Source organism: Lupinus angustifolius, chromosome LG13 (assembly GCF_001865875.1).
Source record: "Lupinus angustifolius cultivar Tanjil chromosome LG13, LupAngTanjil_v1.0, whole genome shotgun sequence".
Taxonomy (NCBI): Eukaryota; Viridiplantae; Streptophyta; class Magnoliopsida; order Fabales; family Fabaceae; genus Lupinus; species Lupinus angustifolius.
In genome coordinates this window covers 1569722-1583974 of record NC_032021.1, presented here as the reverse complement: position 1 = coordinate 1583974, position 14253 = coordinate 1569722, and the positions used below count along the sequence as shown (strand labels likewise).

Below are 14253 nucleotides of genomic sequence, written 5' to 3'. Positions count from 1 at the left end.
TAAATGTCTTCTTTTAGACTTGCAAAAAAAATAGTTTATTCTTATTTTTTATTTTATTCCAGATTAATATCGATATGTGAATATTTTTAAGCCATCATTTATATATATTATTTTTCGATTAGCATAAATGATTAATAAAAATGAATCAACTTATACCATAAAAAACACTTAATATTATTAATCCATATATTATTTTAATCTTGATTTGGTTCATTTTTAGCATAACTTATGTATTTAAATCAGTGTTGTGAGAATTGGACCATACTAGGCAGTCCAACCGACTTGACCACTGACCCGACTCGAAAATGGATATGGTTTATAGTTTTAACCAAATGAGAGTTAGACCGCTTAGAACCGAGATAATTCTGGTCTAATTGTGTTAAACTGGAATAACCAGAGTGAAGTAAACCAGACGGTTTACTTAAAAGAAAAATGAAACAACACTCTAATCTTTTTATTTTATTATGAGAGATGTTGTTTCAATATAATTATACGTAATGATTATTTATATAAAATTTTATATTTATATATAATTATATATTTATTGATAAAAAATTATAAATTATATATAAAATCATCTTGTCCAACATAATGGTTTAAAGTGGTTAAACCTTATATGACCTCCTCCGGTTTGAGCATCCAGCTCAAATTTCACAACATTCATTTAAATGTTTACATGAGCAACATATTCATAGGTTATATTTATTGTTTTATTTTGTTGTATTTAAAATGAATATATTATGCTAATGTAAGATCGACCATCAGAGAAATAGCATAAACTTTCATTAGATCAACAAGTGAATTAAAAGGTCAAAAGATTTATATTATTACAAGAGATAATTACATATACTATGATAGATTATTTCAATGTGGATACCCTTCTTCATAGAAAAAATAATACTAATATAGGATCATCTTCTTAACACTAACTAACATCGATCATTTTATTGAGAATGATAGGGATAAGCCCAAAATTACAAGGGCCTTGGGAATATAGTAGCCGAACTATCGCTACAAAAGCCTGGACAAGGAAATTAAGCCAACATAGAAAAAAACTGAAGTGATTCATTAATAATGTGAATAGATGATAAGATAAAATAAGATATATAATGTTAAAATGTGATATGAAAAATAATACTAATAGTGTAGCTCTTAAATATATTAGTAAAATAAGCATTGTGATTAGTGTGGGTGAAACGGGTAATATCAAAAGAGCTTAAAAACAGCAACGATATTTGCATGAACAACTAAAAAATATACTCAAATAATGGTTGTTAGCATCTAAGCTCAAAGTGAGAGTCACTAACCCATTTCCCATATTTACTTGGTAGATGAAAAATTGCAATTGGTTTTGAAGGGAGAGAAGTGAAAGATATTGTTTGAGAACTAAAAAATATTTTAACATCTTCTATTTCCTTTATTTTCCTCTCTTTAGAAACTCAAGTGACAAATAATTAATTGAGCATCCCATGTTTTCCAAAAACCTGCTTGTGGAGGAGTATTGACAATGAGTTTCAACTATAATAAAGAAAGATTGCCTTTGAATAAGGCATTTAACTTATTTTTTTTTTACTTGTTATGATGCATAGCATTACAAAATAAATTTGCAATCATGAGAACTAATAAGGAGAAAGAGGCTTTTTTGGAAAAGTTGTTTTTGTATCCCATTTGAGATCTTAGAGTTTGTTTGAGAGTTGGATTTTTGAATGAAATGAAGGAAAAGAAATGCTTGAAAGTCATCTCACAAGTATATTTCATAAATCTCAATCATTTCGTTTTCATTCATTCCCCTTCAAAATTCAACTCCCAAAATAACTTACATTTCTTTACGTGTCATGTTGGAGCTTTTTAGACGGGAGGATTGAGACTTTCAACTTTTCATAATTTGGGTATTTCCTTTGCTTAGGATGGTTGGGGCTTTATAGTTCACATCAGGAATATTGTTTAACCCCTTGGGTTATGGTGGGTCCAGCAATCTATTTTTGAAGCTTACTTTAGGATGTGAACATGCATTTCTAGAGTTTAAAATCTGTGCACTTTTATACCGTCAATATATTATCCACTATTAGTTTATATTATTTTTGTTTGAGAGTCAATAATAGTTAATAAATTAATAGTAAATAATTTGTTGACAGTATAAAAAATACTTACACTATCAATATACACATATTAAATCCTTTCTAATAACATGTTCTTAATGCCTAAGCATCTCCCCACTACATATCTCAACAAATCCTCGTAACTTTCAGACAATTATTAAATGTATTCTGGTCATTTTCCCCACAGCATGCAAGATCTCATATTAAATCTTAAAATTTGTGGTCACCTTGCCCTCACACATGAAGCTTACATGCAATCTACAGCTTCAAGTATATTCGAATATTTCCTTTTTTCCACTAAGGAGATTCAAGTATATATGTGCCGTATTTTTTTTATTTTTTTATATTTTAACTTTTTCATGTTACACTTTATTTTTCAATTATAACCTTAATTATTATCCATCTTTTTCACATCATATTTCTTAATTTTTTAATTCAATTTTTAATATGTTTTAAATGTGGCATATAATCAAACTGTATCAAAATTTTATATTATTTAATAATTTTAAAAAGTGTGATTCCACTTACTCAAAAAGTAAGTTTTTTAAACCATTAAACTGATGAGTTAAACTTCATTCGAATCCCCTTTGCCTTAAAAGAAGGTGGCAAGCTTTTACACACATTTGCAGTTTTCCCCATATTTCATTATTTATGTCACCATTTCTACTGTTATTGAAAAGTATGTCACCAAATTTACTTATATATAATAATGTACTAAATTTAATTTTACACCATCAAATATTTGTTGAAAATATATCCATTTTTTCAAAAATAAAATCATTGTTATTTGAACCTGGAAACAATAGAGAAGAGTACCATTATTGCAGAAACAGCACTAGAATCTAGACCTTACTTCTAACCTCTATCCAATCTAACTGTTCAACTAAAAGAACACTTCCCTTCTTTCCCTTTTCATTATAACTCCTCATTATTCCATTCCCATTTCTCTTCTTTCTGTTTTCATTATCTCAATGTTGAACTAAGGTATGCAAAAACATGAGCTTTAACTTCACTCTTTCACTCTTTCATAGTTAAATTCATCTAAAGGTTGGTTTTTTCATATGTTGCAATAGATTACTGCTCTGTTTCAAAACTTAAAACCTCTTTTTCTCCTAAAGATCTATGCTTTTCATGATTTTTCTTTCTGGGGGTTGTCTCAACAGTAACCACATTTTTCCACCGGAAACTAGAGCTTAATAATTTGTTACTTTGTTGTAAATGCCAAAAATATAGAATGCAAAAATGAAGAGCTTGACATTTGCATAATGTGGCTTTGCTTTGTAGTTGATCATGTATTTTGCTGGGATCATACTTGGAATCATGTTCATAGGATGCATTACCTTTTATGAGTTTCTAGCATGTTTTTAATTCTCTCTAGTTGATGTTAGATATGTCTGTGATTGAAAGAGGTAGTGGTGTTTTTCTTTCCTTTTTAGCTGGAATATGAATTGGTTTACATTTGGACTTTCATGATGCTTTATGGTATGGATCACAGGAAAGTTATAGGAAAAGATTCCTTCTAGTCATGAATTTGGCTAGATGTGTGTACTTTGCAACTTGGTGTGGAATCTCAATTTTGGTGTATCAACCAGTATTTCGGATTTTCATGCCCTTTTAACCCAATCAGTGGTGTTATTTTTAATTTTTCATGATAGCTAAGGCATTTGATTTTCACCACAGCAAATTCCTTTTGCATCATAACAAAACCATTCCATTGCTACTCTGAACACATTGTAGATACTCTGGTCGAAAACAAGGATAACTCTTGTATCCTTCCTTTGCTTTGAAAAAGACTTTCCCTATACATGATATCATGGGAGGGTTGATTTTTCTTGAGAACACAACTTATATAGTCCTTGGTCCTTTTGGACTTCAAATAATTGAGGTGTAGCCTTTTTAATCGACGACACTTTTTATTTGCTATGTGCTGATAAATTTGACATAAATTTGCCTCTCCTTATGCTGTTAGATATGCTTTGGCTTTCTTTAATAAATGTGTGCTTTTGTTCTCCGCTTTTATTTCTCATGCTACCTGATATCAAAAAGTTCTTCCTGGCTTTCTTCAGGGTAAAGATACGGGATCCTCAACCAGAGTCCACAAATTTTTTGTCTGCATCAGTACGAGAAGCTCGGAGGCCAGAGCAATTTTTTATATAAATATATCCTGTTTTGCCAGCCCTTGCTTTTTAATATCTTATATGTCAATTCCTTGAGGAGGTAAATCTTGAAGAGGCAGTGAAGGTACTTCACTTTTGGTTTTGTACACTCCTTTAGTCCTTTTTTATAGCATAATATGGCAGTTCATAAACCTGGAAATTTCACATTTGGAGCAAAACATCAGGCTTTAACTCCATTGAGAGTTCTAAGGGGTCTGGTGTGTCTACTGGTGATGTTTTCAACAGCATTTGTAATGTTAATCTTCTTTGGCTTTATTAGCGCTACCGTAGTACGGTTTTTTAGCATTAATTACAGCAGGAAAGCAACCTCCATATTCTTTGGTGCTTGGCTAGCTTTGTGGCCTTTTCTATTTGAAAAGATCAACAAGACTAAAGTTGTGTTTTCTGGAGACACTGTTCCTTCAAGAGAGCGGATCCTGCTGATTGCGAATCATAGAACTGAAGTTGATTGGATGTATTTATGGGATTTTGCCTCACGGAAGGGATGCCTTGGATGCATAAGGTATATACTTAAGAGCAGTTTGATGAAACTTCCAATTTTTGGTTGGGCATTTCACATACTGGAATTCATCCCTGTGGAAAGGAAGTGGGATGCCGATAAGTCAACCTTGAACCATATGCTTTCTACATTCAAGGATCCCCAAGATCCTCTCTGGCTTGCTCTTTTCCCTGAAGGCACCGATTTTACGTAAGTCACATGTCAATGGTTTTTCATTTTATTACCCTTCCCTTATGTAATTAGCCTATATCTTTGATACATATGTTTGCCTATGATCATCATGATTCTAGAAAAAGAAGTCAGGTGCCTTTCTTTAGACTCATGGTTTTCTCTTGAAACATCAGTGAGAAACAAAATTTCCTGTCACGGCTCTTCAAATGGTGACTTCATAGCACAAGTTTCTTCATCCTCAGTTCGAGTTTGATATTAACATATGCAGTTTTGTTTGTGTATTCTGTTAACAATTTCTCACCACCTATCTTTTTCTCCTTGTAGTGAGCAGAAGTGCCTCCGGAGTCAAAAATATGCAGCCGAACATGGGCTACCAATCCTGACTACTGTTTTACTTCCAAAGACAAAGGGTTTCTGCACCTGTATTCAAGAGTTAAGGGGCTCCCTTGATGCAGGTTGTCCTGGCTTTCTTTATTTTCTGTTTATATAACTATTAGTTAAGTATGTGACATTATTTTTATGCATAGTTAGTCCTTACACTTATCCAGAAAATTTGTGCATCACTCATTTTCTACTTTTATAAGTAGTGAGCCTCGGCGCAATGGTACAGTTGTTGCCTACTGACTAAGAGGTCATTGTTTCAAATTCTAGAAATAGTCTCTCTTCTTGCTGGGCTAAGGCTTAATACATCGATCCTCCCTAGATCCACTAGGTAGGAGCCTCATGTACTATGTCGTCATTTTACTCAATTTATACTTATCTCTTGCTATGACTGATGGAGAAGTCTGCAGCGGTATCTAGCCTGCGTCAAGCAAAAATACTTGTATTGTTGCTTTGAGTTATAAATATGGAATCCTTTTTTCCTTTTTAGATAAAAGAACGGACATAACCTGTTTATCTCAATGATATCAAGTTAATGGAAGGTTGAGAATGGTACAATTGTAAAAATACAATCATAATTTCATATTATCCTTCCACTGAGATTCTTTTAACTTTTCATTGCCAGTCTATGATGTTACCATTGGCTACAAATACCGCTGCCCGTCTTTCTTGGACAATGTCTTTGGGCTGGCTCCTGCTGAAGTTCATATTCATATCTGCCGATTTCTGTATGATAGTATCCCAGTATCTGAAGATGAAATGTCAAACTGGCTGGTAGAAAGATTCCGGTATAAGGACCACTTGCTGTCCATTTTTCAAGCTCAAGGTCAGTTTCCGGATCAAGCAACAGAAAGGGACCTCTCTGCTGGGAAGAGCATTTTGAATTGTGTTGTGGTTATTATGTTGACCACCACATGCATGTACTACACTTTTTCCTCTGCCTGGTTTAAACTGTATGTGTCTTTAGTCTGTGCTTATTTGGTTCCGGCTACATATTTCAATATTCGGCCCCAGCCGATTCTTGGCGTTTTGAAGAAGTGATCTAATTGCCTCCATTGTCAGTTTGAGATTCATGTCTTATTTTGTTTGTAATTTCAGAATTGGACTTGCTATTACATGTGACTTCTTATTAAGAAGTTGGTCTGATTAATATGATAATATCTTGGCTGATAGTTATTGTGTTTCTCACTAGTTTTCTGAGTGGTACATGTTTAGACATCTGTGTATTTATATTGATGTAAACCTTGGTCACAATTGGTGCTTTCAAGTTTCAATCTTCACACCTATGATGTTTTTGGATAATCTCTTGTCACAATTCTGAGGCCAATGTTATGAACATAGGTAGTGACTAATAAGTAATAAGGAACATTATTGTTGGACTAAACTGCAACCGGGGAGTTCCACTGTTACATGGGTATGGGAAGAGTGAAAAAATCACAAGTGAGACACCACGTCTTGAACCAACACCTTAAGGCATTAGTTTCATGGGCCTTTCCTTCTTATAAACTCTTTCACTCCTTCCCGCATATCCAATGTGGAACTTCAGACTTGAATAAACCCAACAATTATAAGTAACTTTTTTTTGGGTTGTTAGGTGTTCAATTTTCACACCCAATTTTTTCTGAGTAACATTTTGTAACAAGCATGCTATGTTTTGGTAAAAGGCAGCATCAATTTTCTGTTCCTTGTGCGAGTACAAACAAAACAATGATGCATGTGCATTGGAAAATACGTGTAGGTCATGTTTGGATGGTGCACATTGGAAAATACATGTTCTCCTTTAAAGTTCCAATGTCATCTATATAATATTTGGAAATATATACTAGACTTTATTGAACCTGACCAAATTTCTTTCTTCAACTTTTGACTCATAACATAATATCATAATACTCTACCGTCTAGATATATCATGGTTCGATGGGATGGCAAGACGTGCCACTATGTCAGTTTTGCTTGTTTTGTCGGGCATGCATGTATTATCTTCACGTATAAAATTATGTGTCTTCTCTGTTTATAAATAGGCTAATATGCATATATTGATATGTATAAATTAAATAAAAATTCTCATAAAATTTTAAATAAAGTAGTTAAAAATAATTTTTTAAATTGACTTTATATTTTATATGAAGATAGATTATGTTATAAATTTTTTAGGACATTACATCATAATTTATTTGAATTTTTTTTCCAATGTTGTCCCCTGCATTTGGCAGACCCACGAGTTTTCCCTTTTGCCATTATTAATTACAACACGATTTCAATGCTAATTTGACAACAGAGAAGATAATAAATTATCTTATGGGTAAAGTGAATGATATCATGGTTATTTTTTAATGCTAATTTGACAATAAAGGAGTACACCATTTAAATATATTTCAAGATATATATAGACTCATAAGTCAAATTTCTGTTGGTACATACTCATAAGTCATATACCATAACAGAATATAACTAAAAATGGCAATAAAATAATAAATATATACATTAGCACACTATTGTCTGAAAAGAATAAAAAATTGTAGGTGGCTTGACACACAAAATATGTCTGGTTATTATGCTCAACATGAATCTAATTGAGCATGGATCCATGATAGCTACAAATCAAGAAAATTGAAAAGATACAACATTACTGAAAAGATGTATTCTCAAATAAATAACAATTACTTGCAGGAAAGGTATAAGATGATGATAGTCGCGTAACCGGTATTCGGCCGAAAATCATTCAGTTGTGTGGATTCTTTATAATTCTCTGTAGAACAACAGTCCTTGCCCTCCTAATGTCACGGCTACACATATCAGCTTGTACTCCTAAATCTTCCACATTCTTCATAAACACTCCAAGCTTCTTTTTGATCTCCTCTATTGCAACTTTCACAGCTTTTTCTTCAATGGCAAAATCCACATTATGCATTAGAGATTCAATCTCAATTTCTAGCCGATCGATGAGAATACGGATGTTGTCCAAGTCCTTTATAGCAATATAAGTACCAACCTGCATTGAACTAATTACTTCTTTCTGCCCTTTCAATGCATCTTCGTAGTTCTTCCAAAGTGAATCAATCCACTTTCCCATTGAACCGATCGGGATTGAGGTAGCAGCAGCTATAGCAGCGGCAACGGGTGGAGCAGCGATGGCTGCTGCTACAACCGAGCAAATCAAGACAGCAGCAAATGTAGCTACAAATATCATACTTGACACCTTCCTCCAAGAATTGATGTATTTTAGCTTCTTATCAAGCTTGTTTTTCTTGAGGTGCAACTTCTCTAGCATGAGTATCTGATGCTTATAAACTGATTGAAAGATTTCAAAGAATTCTTCAGTGAAAGGGTCGCCGGCTGCCTTAAAATTCTTCAATTCCTGTAATGTCTTCGTGAAGCGGTTGTCCCTCGATCCCGTTTCCTCTTCAAACTGCTGAAGAGCAACAAGGATAAGCAACTGGCTATCCCGAGCTCGCTTTAGGCACTTCTCCAATGCAGTACAGAAATCTAAAGTCTGCAAGCTATTCTCAAAGTACTCTTCAACAAGCTCGAACAATTCTTGACTCTTCCATATATCTTTCTTGCAATCCAATATTACCTTGACAACTTCCTGGTTCATCTCCAATAGACATTCTGTTATTTGTTTCAGAGAATCAAACGAAAGGGATCGAACTTCAACCCCGACCGCAAGTGTATTGATAACCTGATTTGTTCGAGCTTGAAGCGTGGTGTCAAAAGACTGCAAATCAGCATCAACCTTGCAAGCAGCCTCATAAGAACTCAATTCAGTGCTATAGTGCAATTCAGAATCTAGGTTCATAGCAGACGAAGTTTCAGGGACTTTCTTGCTCATATGGTTTCCCATTGCATCAATTTAACAAAATCTAATAAGAAAAAACAAACACACTCAATTTAAATTCTGATCCCCTAACAACGATTCCTTGCACAATCAATAAAGTGAAAGCTATATATGATTCTGGCCTTCTGGGTGCAATTGATAAAAGAAAACCTCAACCTAGCAGATTAATCTCTAAAACATTTTGGACTAAAAATACAAACTTCAAAGACAAATTAAACAAATAACCAATGAGTTCTAGCTATCTCATAAAATTGCATGCATAAGAAACTTTAACCACCCTAGTCATAACAGAGAAGCAAAATAAAGTGAGAAAATGAAAGAGACCCAGATTGAGAATTGAGGAAAGTTCAAACCTTTGAAAGCGATTGAAGAAGATAAGATATTCTGGACAATGACAATGAGAATGGGTTCAGCTAAAGGGGTGGGGTTTTTGTTTATATTTTTTTGTGGAAATGGGAAAGTGAGAGATAAAGGAATGAAGAAGCTTAAAGAGAGAAAAAAGAAGCAAAAAATGTGGATGTGTGTTGATATCGATCGTTTGTTTCACAATGATGGCTTGTACGCATGAAGAAAATTAGGTATTGCAAATGGAAAACGTGGGAACCAAGCAAACATAGCATTTCTCTCTCTCTCTCTCTTCTTCTATTAAAACAACACCATTTTTCTCTTATTATCTTTCTGTGTTTTAACGCGCAAAGCAATTAACACAGTTACAAGTAACTTGAGTTAATGAACGTGGAAAAGCACAGCATAAGGTGAAGTGCATTGATGAGTTTAAGCAAAATAATAATTAACATGTAAAAGAAGTGCATTGATGACACCTTTCCTGATCTGTGAAAATAATTTTTCATTCATGACAATTTTGCACTAGTCAAAATATCATCACAATTCGTAATCGTCTCTCCTAATAAATGTCGCTCCAAAAATTGAACTTTTGACATTTTGTTAATTAATTTAGCGAAACCTTGCACTACTAGACTAACATCTTGTTGATATCATCAAAGTAAACTTTATTGTCAATATTCGTGTGCTTGTTTTTCTTGGGTATGTGAGTATCATTGGTTGATAGATGAATATTTATTCATTTTGAGGTGTAGAGTACTATCTTAGGCTTTACCTTGTAAAGTCTTTTCCACATACATAATAGTCACAGAAAACTTAATATCAAATTAAAGAGATCTAGTTATCTTGTAATTATGTTAGACCTTATTGGCATATTCATACATTCTTAAATCATGTATCGTTCTTGGTTCTTTATAAATACCTCTTTTTTGATGTTTAAATCTTAATTTTATTATACAATATTTTTCAAAATTCTATAAATGTTAATTACTTTTGCTACCAAGATAGTGATACCCTTATATTAATTGATTAATTTCATCTATTAGTTGAGTAAAAAATGAATAAGATTCATTAACAAATGGGATTTTATTAATATATATACATATATAATTATGAACAAAATTAATGATAGATTATTAAGTATGTTTTTGCGTATACCATTCAAAAGAATAAACTTGTGAAGATAGGAACTCGAGTTTTGTCAAAACAAGTTATGTTTGTGTATACAACGTGTGTTTTTTCACCAAGTGTGGGCCTATTCCTGATGACACGTAATCCCAAATAACACGTGTTTGAAATATAGTGGTTACTCTACCACAAGTTAAAGTTGAAAATCTAAATCTGATTCCACGCTACGCCAATCCACTCTTCCCGTCATTTAATTTGTTATTCATCGTCAAAAGTATTTCAAGTACCATAAAAAGTATTACTCGAGTTTGTGGAGAATTTTTATCCCACTACTATAATACTTCCAATATTATATATAACTGAATGTTGACGATAAAATATTAATAAAGGAATAGACTTTAGTAGTAGAGATGAAACATTGCGTTAGATGAAAATTATACTAGACAAAATTGAATTAGAAATGAATGTATTAGAGAGAAGGTTAAAGTAATTTTTATTGAAGAAAAGAAAGTAGAGTCACGCCATCTGGAAATATGTAGAGGAGACCATTAGAAATCTCATAAGAATAGTAGATAAAATGAAAGTTAGTTCAATTTCTAAAAAAAAATGAAGATGATGAAAAATCACATGAGATGATAAAGAGAGATATAAAACTCAATATATTCTTAATCAACATTTATGATAAATATTATAAGATTTCCATACTAAAATCTAGTCTGTGTTTTTGGGTTAGCTTTTGATATTTTTTTGCAGTGTTAACTGTGCCGATTATCAAACCGGTCATGGTAGTGGTATAGTGATATAGTGGTTCAACTGGTGGTTTAGTAATTAAACTGCATGTCAGTTAAATCAGACATATTTGCTTATATATACATACAAAATCTATAACAAAAAATTTCAAATAGCACTTAACAACGGTAAAATATGAGTAAATGACACAAGTTCACTATCTACAAAACAAATAAATTTGGAGTTTTAACATTTAACACAAATGAGTCAAAGTTGTCACATATCGAGATTATATTTTTGCATCAAATCTTATCTTCAGACAGTACTCCAAGATTACACAAATGTCACTGAGATTATACATGAATTTTAGGAACTAGAATGTGTAATCTAAGTATGCCTTGGAGTGTTGAAGAAGAATTGGAAAGATGTGTCGCATTGTAATGAATTTTTAAGTTTTTTAGTTAAAAAAAAAAGAATATATGTATAAACCGGCCGATTTAGTCAAATACCGGCCAGTTCACCGGTTTTGACCATTTTTTACCAGTTTTGACCGGTTTTGATATTTGGTCAGTTCAACATCTTTATCGTACCGATTAGGCGTCCGGTTCATCAGTTTTCCGGTCGAACTGGCTAGTACGGTACAGTTTTTACATCATTGTAATTTGTGTACCACTAATGATATTTCCTCACCTTTTTTAGAGTAAGGAAATAATTCATTTTGGGGTTTATGATTACCCCTCCAAGAAGCATCGCTTCTAGGAATTGGACCTTTGACTTTTTGATCGTCCTGAAAAATAATATGGTCTCAGACCAGTAGACTAACATCTGGTTGGTGATTAGCTTTTATTATAATATTTCGGTTTTTCCTTATCATAGCAATATGTGTGTATGATAAATCGAGATAATCTAAAATGATTTTACTACTAATGAGAACTTGACTTTTCATTAATTTCATCATATTATATATCTCCAATTTATAATTGATGTGTAAAAAAGGCTAGATGACGATAATTGGTAATATAAAAAAATCAAAATTAAGACAATCAAGAGACAAATCATTTCTATGGTGGATAGTAAATTTATTTGTTGCATTTGCATCGAAGTAGTAATAATTCAATGAATATCGGATATGACGAGATGAGAAAAAAATTACAAGTGAAAAAAACTTATGAAATTAATGGATTAAGAGCAACTACCATGGTTGTTTTTAACGAATAACAACATTTATTTAATGTGTCATTTTTATTTTCTAATTTTTGTTCTTAAATAAGAACATTTCTTAGTTGTTTTTAACCAAATGAAAATGAGAAGAGATGTAAATGTTGTTGAAAAAGGTACCCAAATAATAATAAGAATAAGAATAATGTTTGTCATTATGAGAAAAATAGATATTATTCTTATTTCATGAAGAGTTGTAATAAATTACACAATAATGTGTGAGACTCAAATAAGAATAAAAATATTGTTCTCCATTAAAGATGCTCCAATATTTTAATTCAAGATGTGACACGTCTTATTTATGACTCTAACCTATTCCCATATCATATCATAATAACAATAGAAATTCTCATATTCAACAATATATTATTTTTTGTAGTACTAAGCTTGGGTCCGTTCCTATCTACTATGTATGAATCTTAGCCCGTGTGAGAATCTGGTGCAGTTCACACTTCACATGCACATTTTCACATAATTAGAGTAGATAACTATTCCACTTCCCTTATTCATATACATTAAACTACTAAAACTCTCAAATTATCACTAAAATCCAATTCCTATACAGCACCAATGCTTACCCGTGATACATTAGCCCATAGTATTATTGCCAATAAACCAATCCTCCTTTGTCACTCACAAGAGCCCGTGATACAATATACTTATATTTAATCTTCAATTCACTCTCTCTATATATAGCCTTATTCCTCTCTTTAGCCTCATTACAAATAATCCAGTGGAAGAGTGAAGTGTTAATTACATATACACATTCATATATATCATGGAGGCATATAAGTTTATGATTGTGGTGGCTATTATGAGCATGATTGGGTCAGGGTCAGGGTCAATGTTGGTGAATGGTCAATCATTTTGTCACATGTCAAAAGCAGGGTTGAAGTCATGTTTGCCTTCAGTGAGTGGAGAAAATCCTGTTCCTCCAACACCTACTTGTTGCTTAGCTATTGCAAATGCTGATCTTCCTTGCTTATGCCAATACAAGGATTCAACTTTGCTCAAATCTATCTATGGTGTTGATCCTAACCTAGCCATGGCACTTCCTGTTAAGTGCAATGTTGTGGACCCTTCTTTTCATTGTTAGGAGTCAAAGACTTATGCAAGGGCTCTTTGTTGTAGTATAATCCATGTTTTTTACTACAACCTTTATGTACTTTTTTTATTTCTTTTGTTTCAATGTGGTTGTTGCTAATGCTATATGTCATATGTTTATGTCGTAGTTGTTTTTGTTGTTGTTGTTATTGTGTTTTGTTTGTCTTGTTATTAGGTTAATTATTTCATGAACTTAAATGGTATTGTTGATCAGTCTTTTTTTTTTTTTAAGCTCTTCATTTTTCAAAGAAAGCAACAACAAAATAGAAGATATCAACTATCCAGACCCTTCTTCATTAAATATTCTACTAATAGTGTTTTAATACACAGCTAAACCTCTATTTGGTTGAATAGAAATAGAAGAGAAATAGAAAGGAATGAGAGAATACGAAGAGAAATATGAACTTTCTCCTCTTTGGTTTAGCAAAGAAAGTGGGAGGAGAGAAGAAAAGTGGCATGGGTCCCACAAAAATTGTTTCTCTCCATTGATGCAAAGAAAGTATGAGGCAAAGTTGTTGTGGTATCAAAAGACAAAATTATCCCTAAACTTTTGTACTTTTTAAGCTA

At 32.5% G+C, this 14253-nt stretch overlaps 3 protein-coding genes across 5 annotated transcripts; 2 read left to right on the top strand and 1 right to left on the bottom strand.

Annotated features, from left to right (window-relative positions):
• Nucleotides 2890–6499, top strand: LOC109325788 (probable 1-acyl-sn-glycerol-3-phosphate acyltransferase 5). Of its 2 annotated transcripts, none has more exons than XM_019558351.1 (4): nt 2890–3083; nt 4166–4964; nt 5271–5401; nt 5953–6499. In XM_019558351.1, exons 2-4 carry the CDS (start codon nt 4393–4395, stop codon nt 6366–6368), a joined length of 1119 nt encoding a protein of 372 aa, XP_019413896.1. In that variant the 5' UTR covers nt 2890–3083; nt 4166–4392; the 3' UTR covers nt 6369–6499. The 2 variants fall into 2 exon arrangements, with proteins under 2 accessions (XP_019413896.1, XP_019413895.1); XM_019558350.1 differs by having other exon boundaries at nt 2890–3146.
• LOC109325787 (UPF0496 protein At4g34320-like) lies at nt 7855–9819 on the bottom strand. Of its 2 annotated transcripts, XM_019558349.1 has the most exons (3): nt 9519–9819; nt 8049–9190; nt 7855–8018 (listed from the first exon to the last, which is right to left on the bottom strand). In XM_019558349.1, exon 2 carries the CDS (start codon nt 9169–9171, stop codon nt 8050–8052), a length of 1122 nt encoding a protein of 373 aa, XP_019413894.1. In that variant the 5' UTR covers nt 9172–9190; nt 9519–9819; the 3' UTR covers nt 7855–8018; nt 8049. The 2 variants fall into 2 exon arrangements, with proteins under 2 accessions (XP_019413894.1, XP_019413893.1); XM_019558348.1 differs by having other exon boundaries at nt 7855–9190.
• Nucleotides 13283–13833, top strand: LOC109325011 (putative lipid-transfer protein DIR1). The gene has a single exon (XM_019557157.1). It carries the CDS (start codon nt 13361–13363, stop codon nt 13676–13678), a length of 318 nt encoding a protein of 105 aa, XP_019412702.1. The 5' UTR covers nt 13283–13360; the 3' UTR covers nt 13679–13833.